Source organism: Colletotrichum scovillei, assembly GCF_011075155.1.
Source record: "Colletotrichum scovillei strain TJNH1 chromosome Unknown Contig00006, whole genome shotgun sequence".
In the NCBI taxonomy this organism is placed as follows: Eukaryota; Fungi; Ascomycota; class Sordariomycetes; order Glomerellales; family Glomerellaceae; genus Colletotrichum; species Colletotrichum scovillei.
In genome coordinates, this window is record NW_023336264.1 from 4953303 (window position 1) to 4973806 (window position 20504).

Here is a 20504-nt window from a genome sequence, read left to right on the forward strand (position 1 = left end):
CCTTCGTGCTTTCAGGCAAATCATCGTTACTGGCGGCTAAAGCTAGTACAAGGATGGCACAGCTTTGGCCTATCAAAGATGGTGCGACAGTGATTTAGACGTCAACTTGAGCAAAGGCGACTTTTCTTCAAATACCATATACAGGGAACGGCCTCCCAGACTTTCTCTTGTATTAGCCATCTCCAAGTCATACCAACATCTCTTTCATCAACCACGCCCAGTAAAACGTCACAATGCGTGCTCAGTACCTCATTGTTGCTGCCATTGGCCTCGTGGCTGCCGCCCCTCTCGGTATGTGATCTTGGAAGACAGCAAGCACTTCAACAAACTACATGACTCGCAAGAAGACGACTAACTTGAGCTACCTCGTCAAGATGTCAGAGGAGCAGATGCCGAAGCTGAAGCTATTCCCTTCTACCCAAAGAGGGGAGCTGATGCTGAAGCTGAAGCTATTCCCTTCTACCCCAAGCGTGGTGCCGACGCTGAGGCCGAGGCCATTCCCTTTTACCCTAAGCGAGGAGCAGATGCGGAGGCTGAAGCCATCCCGTTTTATCCCAAGAGAGGTGCAAACGCGGAAGCTGAGGCTATTCCCTTCTACCCCAAGCGCGGTGCTGACGCCGAGGCGGAAGCTATTCCATTCTACCCGAAGAGGGGTACTGACGCGGAAGCCGAAGCGATCCCTTTCTACCCCAAGAGAGGTGCTGATGCCGAAGCTGAAGCTATTCCATTCTATCCTAAGAGGGGCGCGGAGGCTGAGGCCGAGGCCATCCCTTTCTACCCAAAGCGTTCCGCTGATGCGGAAGCTGAGGCAATTCCCTTCTACCATTAAATAGGCGGTCGGTGCGGCATGCTCCAAGTGCCATATTCTTGGAAGTGCAGACCTGGAACACGGAGGACATGTAGCAAGTCTCGAGTCAGAAACCTTCGTTTATCATGGCTTCGGCATTGTAGAGCGAGGTGGACCTGTAGAGTAAGAACCTGGAGCTGGAAGCGTTAGGTCTGGTTGCCACAACACGCTCATTAATGATAATTGTTGCATCAAGAATACTAAAGTGGTAACCGCGTCGCAGAAAGTGATGTATCCAGCCCAAATCGCCCCTCTATTCGGTGCTTGTTCGCCCTCTCGAGAGCAGCCAAAGTTGATTGATATCAGGCGAGTTGATTCTACTACTACGCCGTCGTGCCACCCGCTCATCTCTCTTCGCTGGCTGGGCATCCGTATTCAGGTGAAGCTTGAACGCTGTGCCTTTCTGATCATAGTCTTAGTCCAGATGGGTGCTATCATAAAGCATCATTCAGATCCGGAATACGAGACTCTCATTACGTACCATCGTTTGAGCAAATGCATCCTGAAGGAAGCTTGGCAAAAACTTCAATGATGAGTGAAGCGAATTTTATGTTACTTTTGAGCCGTAACTTGCGAATGCGACTGCGTATTGGGTAGGATGGGTGTAAGTAGACAGCAACAAAAGTGCCGCATAAACGCGGCGTCAGCCCGCATCTCGCCCACAAACGGCCCGCTACCGGGCCGTGACGATGTAGATCGCATCATTCGAGCTTCTGTCTTGGGCTTAGGGTGCGGGCGGGGTTCAAGGCGAAGCCATGCACATTATGTAGCGATTTCGTGGGGTCGATAAGCTTTGCTCTTCCTTCGAATCCTTCGGACTTCCGCTAAATCATGTTTCCTAGCGTCTATATAGGATTGCGTCAGATATGCAACACCTTCTGAATGCGTACATGACATACAGACATCTACTCTGAGCGCGATATCCCAGCTGTTGTAAAAGATTACGGGGAGCTGCGAGCGGTGTTTCTGCCCGTAGACCCCTACATTTCTGTCACCTGGCTCAATTCTGCTCTCTCCCACATGATAGCAAGAACACACGACTTTCTTGGAAAGCTCATTGATGTCTGATATGGTTAAGAGGTCAAATTGAGCAGCACGATACATATCAAGAATGTCCAAAGTGTAAGCACATCACGAGGGTAGAAGTTACCGTGCTAACAACTCCGAACTCTAGTCTCCAGTTTTTCACTGTACCATGGGCAAACAGAGACAAAGGGGAGTACGCTTGGCTTCCGGGAGACGCAAATGCCGAGCCTCATGTTGAAGATAGAATTCAAGTCTCAGCAAGAGGCAAACCTCACGTTTTTGGGCAAGCCGTATTATACGCAGGTCGTCTTTTGGCATTGTCGTTGGCGGCCTATGGTCTTTACTCCCTCCTCGTATCAGACTCCCCGTTCAACTCTCAATCGGAAGTCATGTCCTGCAACTGTGGTGAAACAATCGCAGAAGCCCGCGCGAACGGCTGCGTATACGATTCACTTGCTGCCGCCTGGCTTCCACCACACTGCCGATCTCCTGAGTTGACGGCAGAGTTTGAGTCTCTGGGTCCAAACGAACCCGACACAACGGGCAACACCTGGGGTTACTGGCATGACAAGAACCAGACGCATCCCATGACACTGGAGGAAGTGAGCCAACTACCAGAAGCGGCCCGCCATGGTCAACATGCTCGATTCTTCACCACGCATCAATGGCATCTCGTGCATTGCGTGTTCTACTGGCGCAAGATGTGGGAGGCAGCGCGCTGTTCTCGGGGAGTCGCGGGCGCATCTTGCGGCAAGGACGGCATGCTTGTCATTGAGAAACGCTACGACACTCTCATGCACATCAATCATTGCATGACCATGTTCTTGATGAGAGATCCTCTCGATCACATTGCCGCCGAGGCTGGTGTCGCGCTTCACTCCGACGAGCTTCACATCGCGAAGCCTCATAAACACCAAGATCAGAGTATGATGGCCGAGAAGACAGGCGCGGGGCACAAAATTGAGAGTTCGAGCACATCAAAAGACCCTTACGGCGAGACAAAAGAGAGCCATAAGCATGGACAGGGCGATCCATACGATGGATAAAGTGATGGATTTTGTTGATCGAGAATGGCTCTTATAGAACCTACACCGCATCAAAAACCGAGGAAAATCACGTTTCGCGAATCACCGTGCATTCATTTCAGCATTTCTCTGAATCAAGGTGCATTTAACAGAAGAACACACGCAACAAAGTATTGATCTAGTCCGAGTGTCTTGGCATGCATACTTTCAGAAGGCATCTCCCTGGGGCTGCAACATGGGTGTCGTTTCTTTTTCTCATACCAAAAGGTACACCAAACGAATGGATAGAAAAGTCTCGCCAGCTATCTCGTAAGCTTGTGAGCCTTAAGCCCCACCTGTGGCCATCAATCGATTACGAGGCATCTTACCATTGGGCGGCTGCCTGATACCAGGTTGCCAAGCTGATGTTGAGCTACAATGATGATCTTCCTAGAGAAGACTAGTCCATATGTGCGTAAGATTTGGGGCTGAGAATTCGTCTCCTTTCGCGATTCACTTTCACGTTCTCGCATCGTTACAACTTCATTGCTTCAATGCCCCCATCGCCATGAAGCTCCTCAATTGCTCTAGTCTACAGATCGAGGAGTTCTCGGGATTATCCATCCCTGATTCTTACGCCATCCTTTCCCACCGCTGGGAAGCCGATCATGAAGAGGCTACATATCAAGATTTTGGAAAACCCGACGTGATAGCACGCAAGAAAGGCTGGAAAAAGATTCAGCATTTCTGTCGCCTTGCGCTGCAGCAAGGTTACAAATATGCCTGGGTTGATACTTGTTGCATCAACAAACAGGATTTCACGGAGCTGACGGAAGCCATCAATTCCATGTTCAAGTGGTATGCGCGATCTTCATTCTGCTACGCGTATCTGTCAGATGTGGGAGTTGACGGGGTGTCGCTTCAACAATCCCAGTGGTTCACTCGTGGATGGACTTTGCAGGAGCTCATCGCGCCGTCGCGAGTTGAGTTCTTTGATAAAGACTGGAACTACATTGGAAGTCGAGCCGACCTATGCGACATTATCCAACAGCGCACAAACATTGACAGGAGCATACTTGTGGCTGGAAGCGGGAGAGTGGAGGGCCTTTTGACCACGATACCTGTTGCCAGAAGAATGTCTTGGGCATCTGGGCGCACAACCAAAAGGGAAGAAGATCTGGCGTACTGTCTCTTAGGAGTATTTGGCGTCAAGATGCCGCTCTTGTATGGGGAAGGAAACAGAGCGTTCATCCGACTTCAGGAAGAGATCATTAAGGAGACTAACGACTTGTCCATCTTTGCCTGGTCTGCTCCAACACATTCTCCATTGGGATATTTTGGAATTTTGGCCATGTCTCCATCAGCATTCCAGACAGCAAATGATATCGTTCTCAGCAGCGACATCAAGTACAACCCCGAGGTAGGTCACAACAATGCCCTTGACATTGTAGCCGAATCAAGCCAGTCGTGTAACATTCAAAGAACTGACACCAACTTCTAAAGTACGCCATCACAAATAAAGGTTTGAAAATCACAACCGAAACCAGTCTAATGCCAGACGGCGCACATTTTCTGAGTCTGCGCTGTCACAGATCCAGCGATCCAGGCCGTCGTCACCTCGGAATTCTTCTCAGAGATCAAGGAGGAAACGTCTTCCTCCGCTGGAAGACCGGCCGGCTCTGGAGTTTGGAGCATAGCGCGCCGGGCGTTAACCATACAATGTTCATCAGCAAGTTCCTCGAGCCAGACGTGGCAGAGACGCTCGTCGGGAACATGAACTCCGTCTACCGCAATGCCTTTTGCTTCCCGCCCACGCCGCCAGGGGTGCAGTTTGTCAAAGCCCATCCCGACGGCATGTGGAGCTCGTCCCGACGCATGTTCATCACTCAGGGACTAGACACATTTGACGGATATGTTCAGTACCGGACGTCTGGCGCGGCTGACCAGAACTTTATCGTTGCTTGTGGTTTTACCGGCGGTGGCGCGAATCCATGGGTGTGTCTTGCAGCTAACATAAACGAGACGCAACACATTTTCCAAACTGCAATGGACGGTGATATGATCAAGTTGCGCGAGATTGGCAGCAAGCGTGGGGTTACGAAGACGAAGATTTCGTTTGGTATGAGTAGGCGGGTTGAGGATAGACCGGTGGTGTTAAGCCTAGGAATGGAGACGAGGATGTTAGAAGGGCAGCCTGTGTTTTCCATCTTCGTAGATCAAAGAACTGACTGGGGTGATTTGTGCTCAGTAATGTGAGGCAAGTAGATAGAGCTGGAGAATAAGCCATGGAATAAACACGCGTCAGTCATGTGCTCATGGATGGAGGAAGCCCAACAACTGAGGTTTCCACGTGAGATATTTTCCCTTCATCTGGGCACATAGGCTCTCTTGGGTCCACCTGCGAAGGCTAGGTACTCCGAGTTTCTCAAGACGAAAAAACATTGCCCGACTTATCGTATCGTTGTAGTCTTCCCACAAACCATCTGAATCGCATATTACAGCCTCTCTCACAAAACGGAAACTCGGTCTCGCTGTCTCTGCAAGTTTTCGAAATCAATATTTGTTGCCTACATGAATGCAACTACCTGTAGCCGACGCAAACGTATTGGATCTCATTATCAACAACAACACCACAGACAGGTCACTGTGAAGATACTGCCTCGCTCTGTGAAGCAAGTCGCAGATGAGCCCCACCATTGCCAAAGATTCTGCCCCATAACGACAAGATAGAGCGGGTCTACCTGGATAGACGAGGCCCACGCTAACTGCCCACTTGAGCTCACGATAATCGATAACATCTTCATCGGCCCTCTGGCGCAACGGTAGCGCGTTCGACTCCAGCTTGAGACTTCTCGGGATGTTATCGAAAGGTTATCTGTTCAAATCAGGTGGGGGTCATTTATATCATCGTGATCACACGGCCGTACGACTCAGGACGTTCATGTGTGGGAGCGAGTTTCTTTTGATTTTTGCTCACGCAGACATCTCGTGTCCTACCCAGTTATCTCATGTTCCATCATCATTATTTGTGCAGCTGGAAACGTTATGCTGAGTTTAATCATCTTTCAATGATGCTTTTGTATCACAGGTTTTCGAATGGGAGTATGGTGTTGTGTTTCCTTGTCTGACAATCTCGGCAGATGAGCTCGGCTCGGAGTTCTCATGTTGAGAACGAAAGAGGAAGTCGCTTCGAGCAAGCGACACCCAAATGCTGTCCATGATGAATGTGATGAAGCCAACGGACTAGAAACCCCTCTTACAGAAAACCCGGCGAAAGTTGCTTCAGTTGGAGGGGTCCTTGAGAGCAGAACCGCAACCTTGTTCAACCCAATCCGAGTACACCTCGAGCGGCCCCCATCATGCAGGAACGCAACCGCCTGCACTTCCGCCCCGAGAACAGCCCTGCGGGCAAGGCGCGCCCGCATTAAACTGCCAACTAAAGAAGGGGTCCGTCTCGTTCGTCAAGACCGGACCAAGCAACCTTGTTCGGCGGGGTAAGCCTGAGGACTGCCGGAAGACGTCCCTGGACGTGATTTGGATCTGGCCCCATCCCTCCTCCGTGAGGGTCTCGATGCTCGTGCCAAAGACGTATTCCCTGAAGCCTGCCCAGCGCACCGCCGACGCGCACATGGGGCAGCTCTCGGCGTTGGTGTAGATGGTCAGGTTGGCAAAGGCGGCCAGGGCCTGGGCCGGCGTCATCCGGTATGGACCCTGGGGATCTACAAAGATTGCCGAGCAGTTGTCGATGGCCGCCATCTCCCCTGCTTCATGATCAGCAAACCACCCCTACAGAGAAAAGCTTTGTTGGGTTGTGTGAGGTGAGATTCATACCATGCAGGGTCGGGTTGCCTGTGCCAGCATTGTTGTTCGCGCCGGTGCAGACCAGCTCCCCCAAGCCGCCCGTAGTGTGGTTAACAATCACTGAGCCAAAGGCCGCGAACGGGCATGGGTTGGGTAGGGCCAGGTTGGCCTGGCGCATCCAGTACGCCCGCGTGGTGAAGTTGACCCCGTTGACAATCTTCAGCGGCGGGCAGGTTTCCAAGGCCATGTAACGTTGAAGATCACCATCGCCATGTCCCACGACCGAGGCGACCAGTGACAGGGCTACAAGACCGAGCGTTGCCTTGAACAGGCTCAACGAGAGTGAGAATGCGCGCATCGTGTCGCGCAAAAGAGCTGTGAGGCGAAGCTGCGACGCGGGCTTGTATCCAGATTGGGACAGTTGAACCTTCGGAGAGCTCCTGATCGGAATAGCGAGTTGGAGGTGCAAAGCAGCTGCAGGTGGCGAAACTCGGTCAATGCTTGTGCATAGTTTGTGTGTCGATGTCAAAGCAGACGAACGATGTAGATTCCCACGAGCTGTCTGTAGTAAGGCTATGCAGTACTCGTATCGTGCATTTTCTGCGACATTAGTTGGGCTTTAAGAGAACGGAGGCCGGGTAGTGAAGTCTTCAGCAAGCAGATAGGAATTGAGGCGGAAAGCCATGGCCCTATCTGCTAAGGTTGCAATCATCAATCTGTCCGTGATAAGAAGATTACGATGGATGCGGTCCGTATCTTTGAGTCTTATGGCTTACTTGGGCTGCACGCGACTAAGGTGGCTGACCAGCTGAAAATTTATTGACATGATCGGACCGTTCCGGGCCGCTCCGGGACCACGCCCGGCTGAAATATGGGTCCTTCCGGAAGCATCACCGGGCGGAACAACGAGAGTGAACGAGGAATGATTGTTAAGGCAATCGAGCGACAATTAGTATCTAAGCAAATGGATATCTATAAAACGGACGAAAAATAGCTTTGTTACATGTGACTGCAGCTTTCCCTCCCGCAGAGAGAGCAAAGCTCCTTTTGTGCCACTACCACATCTCTCCCTTTCCTTTCCAGCATCTCAATATCAAGGTTATAGTTCGTCTTTCCAATACCTGATTCCAGGTCATCTTTTGGAATTCCGTAAGGGTTCATGGACCTCCACGAGAGGTCGTACGGCTGAGGATGGCGACGAGGGCTCAAGCACCTTCGGCTTGGATCCACCGTAGGCGTACATGTCCCGGTACCTACGAGATGGCGGCAGATCGTCCTTGGGGGGTACTGGAGGGCCTTTGGGACTAGTGATGTAATCGCGAACGTAATTGTCACTAAATTGAGGCGGGCTGTTACTGCGCCCGAACTTCTGATATCGCCCAGCAGCCTTCGCCGGCTTGTCCACGCTGGCGTTCGAGGACGGACTGCTGCCCTTGGATGGCTTCGGGGTGGTCCACCTCGCGAAGAGCGCAAAGCCGGGGAACTTCTTCTCGACCAAGTTGCGGATCATGGGCGCACAGGCGCACACCACGACGACACCTAGTTCGATTGTCGTCCACCACACAACGGGCGCATAGTCCCACGTCGGGTCGATGGAGTTTCCAAACACTGCGAGAACCTGAAGACGGATAATGGTCGAAACGAAGCCGACAGATCCGAGAAGAAATACCATGGCAACCGAAACCTTCTTGTTCCGATTCATTTGAAGGCCTGGAAGCATCGCAATCGGGAGGGCGAGGATAAGAAGGTCCTGGATGATAGCCAGAGCAGAGTTTGCGTAGGCAAGTTGGTTGACGTCGAGGCAGGCGCCTGTGTGAATGTCCTTGTTCCAGAATAACTCGATCGGGTGACACGAGAAAATTGTAAGAAAGCCGATAACCACCTGGCCGACGATAAGGAACCCGATCAGGGTGTATGCAGCGATGCGGAACTTCGGTACGGTGAAGATTCGAAGACGACGAGGATAGCTTTGCGAATAAGAGCACAAAGACGTACACAATCTCGGCGGCGTACACTGCAAAAGGATTAGGAAGATGGCTTGAGTATGAATGGGATATACGTACAGGTCGCAGAATCTGCAGTAAGCCACCCGGTTTAAGATCGTAAAGGTGCTTCCCAAATCCTAAGCTTGACACTGTTCATAGTCAGTCACGCATCCAAGCCGGTCGCAAGACAAAAGAAACTTACTCAACAGAATTGCAGATACAGGGCAATCGCAATTACAATCGCCGCAATAATTAACGCATCGTCGAGACTCCACGTCTTTGCCATGTTTTTGGCAAGAAGCCGCAAGACAATCGCAATGACAGCCGTGACATAGACGGTGATTAGAATGGCAAGAATTTTGCCGGTATCGGATTCGTGATTGCACTGCGTTTGTTGCAGTTTCGCGACATCTTGTTGCCTCGTCAGTCTTCCCATCTTTCTACACCATCATCACGACTCTGGAAGTACTCACCCAGGGAGTCTTGCATGGTGCAGTTTGCAATCAAGCAAGGTCCGACGAGCTGACCCAGACCGGTGCTCGCACAGGAGCAAGTTGTGTTCGTGAGGCGCACCCCTGCCCGATACCCTGTACGAGGCAGTTCAACTGGGCACCAGAGTGTTAGCCAAAGTGGGTTCCATTTCGGAAGAGCAACCGAGCGAAAGGAGGCTCCCAACTCCAAATCGAACTTACACCACATGTTGATATATTGCTCAGATCAGGCAGCTGTTGCCTCGCAATCAAATGCACGTGTTCTCCAGCGAAATACTCTTCCCCAGCTGTTGCTACGGCGCCGACAATTGACAGAGCAAATGTGATCCATAGCAGACCGAGGGAGGCCGCTGACGATGTTGATAGTCGCATATCGAAAGTCCGAAACGAAGTATCAGCTGCTTTCCTTTTTTTTTCTGCCCTCGGCTTTTCACAGCTCCATATAGCTATGGTCGTCTATCACGAGCTGTATGTGTCCGAATCGACGTAGTTTTTTCGGTACCTGGGGAGGCAAGGAGCCAAGGTCGCCAAGTCGTCGCAGCGAGCGCGCACGTAACTCGAAGAATTACCCGAGAACGAGCGTTGGAAAAGAGAAATCCAACAACCCCTTGTCTTTGTTAGATGTTCGAAGTTCGGTGGTAGTGGAGACGACGTTGGAGATGCATCACAAGCGAGGTGGGAGGAAACAACGTTATCAACCTTCCACCCCAGGGGACCCGTTCGTTGCGTTTGCCCCATGGATCTTGACACATCAAGGATAACTGGTCTTTGCTTCAGATGCAAAAGAATGATCACACTCCGGGAAAAAGACGTCAAAGGGGGGCTCCGGGGCGGACAAAGCTCCCTCCCTGCTGTCTTGCCCCCCTCACTTTCCTGCTGCTGCAGTGCTGCAAGAGCACCCTCCCGTCCAAGTGTTGCGAGGTTTTGTGGATGGGATGGAAATGGTCGCGGAAGCGGTGTGTGAGGGTGTGCGCTATGCTCTGTGCGCTTACGAGCTGATTGGCCGTGTTTCTGACTTTCTGTCGATGTCCTCCCTCCATCACCTCCTAGCCTTGAGTAGCCTCTTCTACTCCGCGCCTAAGACTATACGAATATGCTATTCCAAGCTCAATGAGCAGAAGATCTACCCAGACACTATGTATCGCGGTCATGAGGAGCTCCCCTGTCACATACCTACCGGCATAAGCATATGTATGGGCTCGACTTGGCAAGCGTCCCCCAGCAACTCTCGGCCTTTGAACCCGCGCCGCTGCATCACCAGTGGGAAGATCTTAGGCAGATTCAAGCAGCCATGGTGTCGGTTGTCACGTTTCACGGGACTAGGTCTGCAGGTCCATCCCGCCATTATCTCGCCAACCATTTAGCCGAGCAGGAGACGGCCCATCAAAGCGATCAGTGCGTCTTCCCTCATTCTGTCTTCATCCTCCTCTTTTGTCTTTGATTACTCTCTCGCTCCGTCATCAATGTGACTACCCTTGACAAGCTGCAGGAACGCAGGGCCACAGAGTCCGTGTTATTGGAGGGCAGAAGGAAACGAAAAACGACCGTTCAGGTTCTAGCTGATAGTCCATGCTGCTAGTGCTCCGGGCACCGAGTGGCTCGGCCCAATGGCCCCCCGCCACTTCGCGACCCTTGTCCCTAACCGGCTGCTGCTCCGGGATGTACGCTGTGATGTTTCACACAGCTCGAGTGTTTCGAAGCCGCCTTCGAGAAGGGCTGGTCCAACATACACAGCGCCTTCTCATTCGTTCCATTCAGCCACATTTGTTGCAGAAAAAGCTGCTGCGTGAGGAAATGAGGGGAAAGTGTTTGGTCTGTGGTTCAGTGGTTGTCCCGTTTGAGTCTAAGCAGCCAAACTCTATTTAGACTCCGCCCATTCCTCTTTCACTCCCGCCCTTTTCTCCGTGCTCCTCACTGTCTGTTCTCGAACTCTATGGATCTCTTTCGCCCTCTCAGATGTCCTTTCTGACGAGCATGTTGGGCCTAAGGTGATCTCAACGTCTGCGCCTAGCTTGGTGTATGTAGGTACTGGTCTATCTACCTACCTTTCCTATTCGAAACTTGATTGACAGCGGACAAGCGATTAGCCCAATCCCCCCCGCCACGGCAGATGCTGGCTACCCGCAAAACTGATTCACGTGTATCTTTTCTACTAGGCACTGATTATCAGGAATCCAGTCAGTTTTAATCTGGATAGGAGCTAATTTGACTCATCTGTGGCAAACGAGTTAGCAGTACACACCATCAGCAGAAGACCAGGCAAAGACCAGCAAAAGCTTCTCAGTGTACTTGGCCCTCCATCTCGTTTTCTTTGTTTCTTCTAGAACCAAAGCTTTACACCACCACCTTCAAACCCATTGCGACCAGTCTGATCTGATCCTCTGAACAAGACACATCCGCCCTCTCGAGTCTCCCGCCAGTAAGTGGGAGACAATCTGTATCAAGCACTCTCTTGAGCCGAAGATTTGAATCTTCTCGGAGGGACTACTAATCGGTATACATCTCCGTTCGGGCGAGATGCGTTCCGCTGCGGGTGATGTGACAGAATCTCGAGCGCGAAAAAATCAGGCGAAATCTCTCAACGGTTGTCAAAAAGCATGATGTGCTTTTTGTACGTCGAAACGATCATATGTAGCATTGGCAGCTGTGTGACGTGAGATCCAATCTGTGATTCTATTATGTGCAGGTAAGATATGGATTTTTTCTGCCCTCCTGCATTCTTCGGCCCTTGGAATTGCTGCCCTTCTCCTTGCACTCTGTTTGGGCGCAGTGCAAGTCAAGTCATCTTGAAGCTAGACGAGCAGTCTCAAGCTCGTAAAGCCGAAAAGAGTAGTCCATCATCGTACGAGAGTTATTCTGTTCAGTAATTTTGCCTGCCGGAAGGTAAGTGGCCCTGCGGTAAAATCAGTGAAGCAAAAGCATAACGCAGCCTGGCAGACCAGCCGTCGCGGTCTAGGCTTGCAAGAGAGATCGGACTTCGTCCCGCCCGGGTTGTTCCCTCGATTGCTGGCCACCATCTCGATGGTGAAGATCTGTGCGTAAGGTTCAAGATCACTCTGAGTAACAAGGACATCCTTTTTGCTGTTAATCCTCGGATTAACTGAGCATGGAAGGAGGCTTTGGGTGACATCCAGTCACATCATGAACCTTCATGCCCCTGGGGATAATATGCCTTACCCAGGTTTTCCACGCCTGGTCATGTTCCTTGAGGAGGTGATTGATGAGGATTCCCGGACGCCAGATACTGTCACTTAGGTGAGATAACGGCCACTCAAGCCATCCTCGAACCACACTCCAGGGGCTGTACAGCCACATCTTGTAAAACATTTAGTCTTTTCCCAATGTCTCCAAGGGACATGGGTCCTTGCGTTGACAACTCAAAGTGAGGTGATATTCAAAAGTAACTTATAACGCTAATATCATGGGATTGGTTAAACTTCCCGGAATGCCTTGATGACTAACAGCCATGTTCATACAGCCACATCAAAGTCGGCTACCACCCTCCTGTCAAGCCTGCGCAGCCTTCATGGCAGCGATACGGTGCTTGGTCCGCTCAACCACATTCTTCTCGTCGTAGATACCGTTGACGCTAGGCGTGCTGTTGACGGTCTGCGCCCACTTGTAGAAGCTAGGCGCCTTCTCCTCCAGCGACGTCAGGATACTCTTGGGAATGAGCTCGTAGTTTGCAAACGAGAAGAGCCTCAGCGTGAATGAACCCGTAAGGACCTCGGCCAAGGTAACCTTGTCACTGCCCCCAAAGTACGGCTTTGCATCCTTCAACAGCGGCTCAACCTCCTTGGCGATGACATCGATGAACCCAGCCGCAACCTCGTTCGCCTCTGCTTCGGACTTTGCGAGCTGCAGCTTGTACAGCGACGAGTTAGCCTTGCTGAAGTAGGTGTCGACGAAGAAGTTGATGCGCGCGCGGCGGAGGGCGGCGTCCTTGCTACCGGCGGCGGGGACGAGGTGGGACGGGTGGGCGTCGGCCAGGAACTGGCTGACGATGGCGGACTCTGTGATGATTTCGCCGTCGTAGGAGAGGGAGGGGACAAGGCCGCGTGGGTTGATGGCCAGGTACTCCTTTGTGCGGGGCACCGAGAGGTCGATAATTTCTTCCTCAAAGGGGAGGCCCAGCTCTGCGAGGGCGATGTGTGCACGGTGAGCCCCTGATATTTTGAGGTTAGCTATTGTGGTGCATATCTAGTTCCTTTGTCTTGAGATAGGCGAATCTTAGTTATTTTGGAGGGTGATGCAGTGGTTTGAGTCGTGAGACTTCATGAGGGGCTGGCAGTCTGCCTTCATGCTTAATTCTGCACGTGGCTCTCTGGGGTAGGAGGTTACGCGGAGAGAGGAAGAGGGGTTGAATACGAAGAGACGGAAAGGGAAAACGAGGATGAGGCTAGGAATGAATGTCACGTACATGGGCAGCCGTGGTTGGTGTACAACTTGATCTTGGGCGCGGCGGAAGACATTGTCAGGATTCCGTTTCTAAATTGTCGATGATTTGGAAAGCTGCTAATTGTGTTGTTTGTCGGGAATTTGAGACTTGGTGTCTTGGCTTTCGAATTGAAGAGCTGCGGACTGACTGGCGATGGTGAGGTTGGTGCGTATTTGAAGGAATCGAGTGTTGCTAATTGATTACCAATGCAACAGTAGCAACACAATGAGGTCGGAAAGTTGCACCATTGAAAGACCGATGTCGTGATGCAACTTGTTCCCTCACACTCAAGAGAGGAGGGGGGAACAACCCCGCTCACTCGATTGCTTGGCTCCAGTCCCCTTCTCTGAGCTCCCGGCGGAGTTTACGGGGGAAGCAGACAAACATGGTACACCCAGCTTAGAAATCAAGGGTCGGTGCTCGGCACGGATTTCACATCCGCACATCTCTTCTCCCCGCTTCTTCTCAGAGAGCCTCTCTTTGCCTTTGCAATCATGCATTCACTAGTTAGATTCTGCAGTAAGAGTGAGTGCAGTAGGATATGTCCGACTGGCAGATACAGATAAGAATGGCCCTCTTGCAGATGCTGGTTCTATGTATTTCAGTACTGTACCTATCATAAATGATGATATCATCTACCGTATCAGAGCATCAAAACTCCACCTCCCGATGCAACGCAGACGAACCTCGTCTGCCCGTCCCCATGTAGGTCCATCTGGAGGTATCCGTGCGTCCGGAAACCGACATGAAGACCCTGAAGGAATTCCGATTCCGATTCCTAGGGCTGAGACAAGGAGAGGTGGGGAGGTCTCTTCCGCTACGACTAGGACAAGATCAACTCGAGAATCCAGCATGACTACCGGTACTCAAAGTCCGAGACCGTCGAGTTCCTTGGCGAGACGGTACTCAAAGTCCGAGACCGTCGAGTTCCTTGGCGAGAATGAGCGAATAGTTGGGAGTCTGCAAGCGGACCATGGGAAGGGACTATGATGGTCTAGATGCGTGCTGTCGAGCTCGGCAATTGATCGAAACAGCTCATGCCTGCCAATACATCTTCCTTGCGTATCCATACGCAGACCGCTGGATCGTCCAGTGACGGGAACCTGGATCGTGGTCCCGGGACTGTGTTCCGGAGCATCCGAGAAAGGGCGACATTGAACGGATTGCGAACGATGCGTCCCTGTAACACTCGATCGTCGCCAAGAGATATCATTTGCATTTCGTGCAGGCAACATGAGTTCGTTCGATGCATCGCCATCCCTCCAACAAAGTAACAATCGAGAGAAGTAAACTTCTATCAATTTCCTCTAAGGAGACAGTGACCTGCAGACTTGGCAACAACGGCTGTCTGGCATTTCTATCGCTCATTAAACAGGTTACAAAACTCTAACTAATATTGTCCTGGATGACATTCTTCATAAGCTCGTGGTTGTGGGAGTAGTCAATCTCAACGTCGACAATGCAGACCTGATAACTCAAAGCCTCCTTCATGACGGCTTCCAGTTCCGACGATCGATTGACGCGCAATCCCTGGCACCAAACGCCTCGGCATACTTGACAAAGTCGACCCCGCCCAAGTCGACGCCTGAACTGCGGCCGTACTTGTCGACTTCCTGAAACTCCACCATGTTATACTTTCCATCGTTCCAGATGAAGTGCGTGATGTTGCACCCCTGCTTCACGGCAGTCACTAGCTCCTGCCCGCTGAAGAGGAAGCCGCCGTCGCCACTGATGCTTACGACCTTCTTGGAGCAAGGCGGCTCCTGGGCTAGAGAGGCGCCGATGGCCCATGGGAGAGCCACGCCGAGAGTTTGCTGAACGTTGGAGACGAGGAAAGACTTGGGGCTGTATGCGAAGTAGAACCGCGAGAGCCAGATGTACATGCTGCCGACGTCCGATGCCAAAGTCGTCGACGCGGGCAATAGACCCTGAATGAGCTTGATAAAGTAGAGCGGGTGCACAGGACCGTCGCCAGTCTGGCCCAGAGCTTGGGGGCTCTGTTCCCAAGCGTGGAACTCTGTGAAGATGGACTTCGCTATCTCGGACTCCTGTGGGCGGGAGACGTTTGCCAGAATGTCGCCTAGCGCCTTGACGTTGGCGGCGATGGCGCCTACGAGTTCCAGCTTTGGGTTGTAGAAAGCGCCGTAGTCGGCGGGGATCCAGTCCAGATGCAAGATCTCGAGGCTCTGGCTCTTGTGCCACGCGTCGGCGTCATACTCGGACTGATCGTAGCCCGCGACGATGACGAGATCGGCCTGGGAAAGAAGCTTGTCGCCGGGTTGGTTGCGGAAGAGGCCGATGCGGCCGTAGAAGAGATGAGCGAGCTCCTGGCTGATAGAGCCTGCAGCCTGGAATGTTTCGACGACGGGGATGGGGTGCTTGCGGAGGAAACCGTGCTGGTGTTGCTGCCCTCGATCCGAGGAACAGAACTGGGAATTTTGCGTTTTGGATCATAGCCGCCGCTCTGCTCAGTGACGCTGACGGTGATGTGCCATATTGGGGCGGTGTGAAGGCGCTCGGGGGCAGCGCAGGGATTGACGTCTTGGTTCCGACTGTCATGATATCTATCGGTAGGCTGATAGCTGTTGCACCCTGCGGGTATGCGGTCGCGGTTCTGAAGGCATCGAGCATAATCTCTGAGATCTGATCCGGGTGCACGGCGCCGGTGGTCTTCTTGGTGACGGGCTCGAGAAGCTGCACTCCTCTCAAGCTCTGATGTGTCTTCTTGGCTGCTTGCACTCGCTTGACGTCGCCGACAATGGCAACAACGGGTGCACCCTCGTCGTTGGCGGTTACGAGGCCGGTGACAAGGTTGCTAGTTCCCGGGCCGGAGGTAGCGATGCACACGCCGGGTCGGCCTGTGATACGGCCGATCGCTCCGGCGATGAAGGCGGCATTCTGCTCGTGGCGGCAAACAACCAGCTGGATCTCGGGGCGGTCAATCAGGGCATTGAAGACGCTATCGATCTTGGCACCCGGAACACCAAAGATGTGCCTGACGCCGGCGGCGACAAGAGAGTCGATCACCACATCTACTGTTTCTGAAGACATTGAGTGATCGTGAGCGTATTTGAGCGTGGTATCGAGTCAATGCAGAGAGCACGATTCTGATTAACTCCTGGTTAGGATGAAAAGAAGTGAAGCATTAGGTGTGTCTGATCTTGTCGGTATAGCTGGGCAAGGAATGCTGAGGGTATAAGGTAGCCCGTTTGTCAAAGGCCCTACGAGAATGAGAAAGATCAAGTGGTCATGAGCAAAAGCAAGAACTTCAGCTTCACGTTCGCGATCACGATATCGGCGAGAGGCGGAGATGGAGAGAGCAAAGGTGGAGATTGATATGCCGCAAAGTTCCCTAGCGCTTGGCCGTCAATCGGTGAGATCTGAGTTGTTGAGGAGCAAGAGGCACCAGAGTTCAAAGACCGAAAGAGCGAGGCGGTGATGTGGCCGGTGATGCCGTGCGACTGACGTCAGCGCCCTCCTCGGGACAGTGGGACCCAAAGCGGCGCCTTCCATTCTCCATTTCACTGTGATGGACCTTGATGACTCAACCATTAACGCCAGGAAAGAGCCACACATTCGCAGCTTCCGTTCGCTGAAACTTAGGAAGGTCCCGCCTGCGCTTGTCCCGGAGCCGCCTTCCGTGGCCTCCCGACACCTCCGATCCGGTGGACGGAGGGCAGGTGCGTGGGCAGGTGTACTCCTTCTGCAGTAAGCAGTCAGCAACAGCGGGCCGCTTTCGTGGCCAAACTCAACAGAACCCCAAACCTTCACTCACCACCTACTACCTCGTTCAACGTCTCGCTTTCCGTGACCACCTCTTCTCATTTGGCAACTGCAGCTTATTTCAGTCCTAATTCCGATACCCTAGACCTCGATTCCACGCTTGGCAACAACGAGAATACCAGTAAACCACATCAGACACCATGGCGGTCAACGAGATATTCCAGTACTCCATCATCTCGGCCTTGATGGACGGCGTCGCCTCCAAGGGCCTACCGGTATCAGACCTCATCTCCCACGGAAACCAAGGCCTGGGAACATTCCGCTACATGGTCGGCGAGATGATCATCCTCGACGGAAAGCTCTACCAAATGAAGTCAGATAACACCGTGACCCCAATCGACACGAGCCCGGCCTCCGATGCTGTCGCCCCATTCGCCATGGTCACCCGCTTCCAGCCCACAGCAACAATCAAGCGTCAGTTCAACAAGAAGGAGCTCTTTGAGCACCTTTCACAAGACTTTCCTGACTCGAAAAACTTCTTCCTCGCCATCAGGATTGAGGGTGTCTTCAAGGGTATTACGGTGCGGACTGCCGGCGGCCAGAGTAGGCCCGGCGAGAGCCTGACTGAGGTCGGCAAGCACCAGGCGTCGCACACCTTTGAGGAGCCGGTGCGGGGTACTGTCGTCGGCTTCAGGTCACCAGAGTATACTATGGGCATCAGCGTCGCCGGCGATCATCTTCACTTCATTACCGAGGACCGAACTCAGGGTGGGCATATCCTGTCTTTTGGTACGGACGGCGAGGTCAAGATTGGTGCCGCGCAAATTTCAAAGTGGCACGTCGAGCTGCCGACGAATGATCCAGAGTTCAACAAGGCTGCACTGGAGGGCGATAAGGAGGGTATCGCTGCCGTGGAGGGCTAGCAGCAGCCGTGGAGCAGTATAGAAACATTCGATAATAATCCCATGATTGATAACGTCGTACCAATATCATGGACATTTTCGACGTGGTTGCAATGCGAGGGGAGAGAAGAGAGAAGATACACAAAACTGAACTCCGATTGGATTGGCATTCGATCATGGTCCACTTGTGAGAGTCCTCCGAAGCAGAACAGCCTAACCAATCTGGCAAGCGTGACGGCCGTACCTGGCTGCGAGTTGCTCATGGATGCAGACTCACTAATAATTTCTTATCTATCGTCGCGGTAGTTATATCGTTCAAGTGGGCGATGTTAAAGTTTCTTCGGAAGGCCAGAGCATCAAGATCACGACAAGTCACTGTGAAGATCGAGCAGTAAAATTGAAAATGACATATTAATTCATGTTCGAAGAAGGCAAATCCTTCTACAGTACAATATACAGGTGTCAACAACGGAATGACCGTGATGACAATGTGTGCCACAAATGCAAATGTTCGCCATTCTATGGATATACCCGGGTAGTCCCAATGCCTTTATACCGATGCCAATTTGATGAGAAATGTGTGAAAGATGAAGAGATCAAACGCCAAGCAACCGCTTAGGAAGTGTAGCTGCAGCTGTTGGGGTCGGTGATCTGGACAGCGCGGACAGCAATGCCGAGGCAGTCGGTGTTGCCGGCAGGGTTGGCGACACCGGAAGAGATCCAGACGGACCAGCTGTCCTCGATGCTGTTGGGGCAGGCCAGGAAGCTGGCGCCGTCGAGGGTGAGGTCGCCGTACTGGTCAACCTTCCATCCAGTGCGCTCGCCGTTGCGGGGCGCGGGCTGGGCGCCGGTGGTGTAGCCGAGCTTGCCCTGACCCATGCCGGAGCGGTCGGCGAGAGCTGCTGAGGGGTGGCGGAGGCGGCGTAGAGGTAGAGCCGCCGTCGTCCTGGTTCAGGTAGAAGGTCGCTGAGTCGTCGTCCTCAGTGCTGTCGCAGGTGGCGTTCTGGTTGGGCAGCTGGAGGAAGATGGAGCTCTTGGCGGCCTGGAAGGTCGAGAAGTGAACCTCGCTGGCGGAGCGGAGGGCCATGAGCTGGAACTTTGCGTCGGCGGGCAGGCCGGGGGCGGTGCCGTTTGTGGTGCCGTTGTTCTGGCGGGTGATGAGCTGGGGGACCGCGGCGCCGGAGACGGCGGCGATGAGGGAGGTCGCAACGGCGAGGGTGTTGGTGAACTGCATTTTGATGGTTGTTGTGTTTGAAGTGACTGTGGGTGTAAAGACTGATGTGGTCGGATGATTACTTTGAGATTAAGATTGTTGGTTGTTGAGTGTGATGAGATGAATGTTCTGAAAGGTATTAGAGAGGGGGATCTGTCGGTCGTCTTATATCTCGGGTTGACCATCACAAAATGCTGGTTGCTGCAGTGCCACCAGAAAGCTCTAGGAGTCCAGGGACCTTTCGATGATCATCTCGTAATCACGGGGTGCAGAAAGCGAGGTCGCGTTGGTTGCGCCAATCCAACCAGTGCCCAAAGTTGAGTGTGTGCACTGCCGGGGCGAAGATCTTCTCGTAATGCCGGCCAGGGATACCTGCGGAGCCCGATTGACATCATGAGCCCTGCCTCCTGTGGTTTGCAGTGGAGTCGCGGACAAATACGAGAGGAGCCGCCTCGCAAGGGGAGGCGAGGGTGAGTGACATGGCATGGCATGGCATGGTACCCTTCGGAGAGACTTGGCGATGCGGCATCCCGCCTCCTAGCGCTGCCGTCTGCGCCGCCCGCGAAACCCGTTGCCTCTGCCCCGAGATTTTGGTTGACCTTCGCACCTCGGTCTCTGCACGTTTACTAACAAAGTGTGCGTGTGGATGGAGAAAGTTGAAAGCGCCACAACCGGCGGCCTCGGGAGGACGGAGCCGGCCAAGGAGAAGGTGAGGATGCCGATTGGTTCGGTTCTCTATTTAGCACAGCCATTGTCATGGATGATGGATGAACCGGTGGTCCCTATTCGACACAGGAACAGAAAGATGGGAAACAAGAAGAGAGAAGAAAAGAGGCAGAGCTGAGAGCGAGAGGCTGGCGGTGGCTGGTCCTGCTGAATCGCTCACAAACTCAACCACAAAGCTGCGCCCCCCAGCCACCATATGGTGCCAGGCCAATATCGGTCGTGTTATGCTGTTACCAGCACATACCACCTGGTGCCTTAACATAGGGCAGAGGTGGGCAGTGATGTCACAAACAAACGACCGGCTGCCCCACGTCCCCTATTTTCAGACATTTTAGGCATTTTAGACAG

The 20504-nt window shown here is 52.7% G+C and overlaps 8 protein-coding genes across 8 annotated transcripts; 4 read left to right on the plus strand and 4 right to left on the minus strand.

Moving 5' to 3' along the window:
• Window positions 1-233: 233 nt before the first annotated feature.
• On the plus strand, window positions 234-829 carry HER10_EVM0008911 (uncharacterized protein; the record flags this gene model as incomplete). The annotated part of the gene is made up of 2 exons (XM_035478416.1): window positions 234-291; window positions 375-829. 2 exons carry the CDS (start codon window positions 234-236, stop codon window positions 827-829), a joined length of 513 nt encoding a protein of 170 aa, XP_035333054.1.
• A 1129-nt stretch (window positions 830-1958) lies between these two features.
• On the plus strand, window positions 1959-2919 carry HER10_EVM0008679 (uncharacterized protein; the record flags this gene model as incomplete). Its single annotated transcript, XM_035478192.1, has 2 exons — window positions 1959-1969; window positions 2022-2919. The coding sequence occupies 2 exons, from the start codon at window positions 1959-1961 to the stop codon at window positions 2917-2919; spliced, it is 909 nt and encodes a 302-aa protein (XP_035333026.1).
• Window positions 2920-3445: 526 nt separating this feature from the next.
• Window positions 3446-5133, plus strand: HER10_EVM0012839 (HET domain-containing protein; the record flags this gene model as incomplete). The annotated part of the gene is made up of 2 exons (XM_035482220.1): window positions 3446-4297; window positions 4381-5133. The coding sequence occupies 2 exons, from the start codon at window positions 3446-3448 to the stop codon at window positions 5131-5133; spliced, it is 1605 nt and encodes a 534-aa protein (XP_035333557.1).
• Window positions 5134-5769: 636 nt separating this feature from the next.
• HER10_EVM0009573 (uncharacterized protein) lies at window positions 5770-9526 on the minus strand (the record flags this gene model as incomplete). Its single annotated transcript, XM_035479058.1, has 7 exons — window positions 5770-6638; window positions 6709-7000; window positions 7850-8608; window positions 8664-8812; window positions 8871-9074; window positions 9137-9268; window positions 9352-9526. The coding sequence occupies 7 exons, from the start codon at window positions 9524-9526 to the stop codon at window positions 6235-6237; spliced, it is 2115 nt and encodes a 704-aa protein (XP_035333129.1). The 3' UTR covers window positions 5770-6234.
• A 3078-nt stretch (window positions 9527-12604) lies between these two features.
• Window positions 12605-13635, minus strand: HER10_EVM0009402 (glutathione S-transferase domain-containing protein). Its single transcript, XM_035478890.1, has 2 exons — window positions 13575-13635; window positions 12605-13320 (listed from the first exon to the last, which is right to left on the minus strand). The coding sequence occupies exons 1-2, from the start codon at window positions 13624-13626 to the stop codon at window positions 12662-12664; spliced, it is 711 nt and encodes a 236-aa protein (XP_035333109.1). The 5' UTR covers window positions 13627-13635; the 3' UTR covers window positions 12605-12661.
• A 1343-nt stretch (window positions 13636-14978) lies between these two features.
• HER10_EVM0004562 (acetolactate synthase) lies at window positions 14979-16804 on the minus strand (the record flags this gene model as incomplete). Its single annotated transcript, XM_035474201.1, has 3 exons — window positions 15985-16804; window positions 15152-15923; window positions 14979-15122 (listed from the first exon to the last, which is right to left on the minus strand). The coding sequence occupies exons 1-3, from the start codon at window positions 16641-16643 to the stop codon at window positions 14979-14981; spliced, it is 1575 nt and encodes a 524-aa protein (XP_035332514.1). The 5' UTR covers window positions 16644-16804.
• Window positions 16805-17085: 281 nt separating this feature from the next.
• HER10_EVM0007320 (alpha-acetolactate decarboxylase) lies at window positions 17086-18253 on the plus strand. The gene has a single exon (XM_035476879.1). The coding sequence runs from the start codon at window positions 17516-17518 to the stop codon at window positions 18236-18238; it is 723 nt and encodes a 240-aa protein (XP_035332860.1). The 5' UTR covers window positions 17086-17515; the 3' UTR covers window positions 18239-18253.
• A 579-nt stretch (window positions 18254-18832) lies between these two features.
• HER10_EVM0006569 (cell wall protein PhiA) lies at window positions 18833-20030 on the minus strand (the record flags this gene model as incomplete). Its single annotated transcript, XM_035476152.1, has 2 exons — window positions 19083-20030; window positions 18833-19036 (listed from the first exon to the last, which is right to left on the minus strand). Exons 1-2 carry the CDS (start codon window positions 19449-19451, stop codon window positions 18833-18835), a joined length of 573 nt encoding a protein of 190 aa, XP_035332785.1. The 5' UTR covers window positions 19452-20030.
• Between the last annotated feature and the right edge of the window lie 474 nt (window positions 20031-20504).

Coding starts and splice junctions, on each gene's coding strand:
- HER10_EVM0007320 (XM_035476879.1), top strand. CDS start 17,516: ATGGCGGTCAACGAGATATTCCAGTACTCCATCATCTCGGCCTTGATG.
- HER10_EVM0009402 (XM_035478890.1), bottom strand. CDS start 13,626: ATGTCTTCCGCCGCGCCCAAGATCAAGTTGTACACCAACCACGGCTGC. Junction 13,321..13,574: donor CACCAACCACGGCTGCCCAT/GTACGTGACATT, acceptor TCAAAATATCAG/GGGCTCACCGTGCACACATC.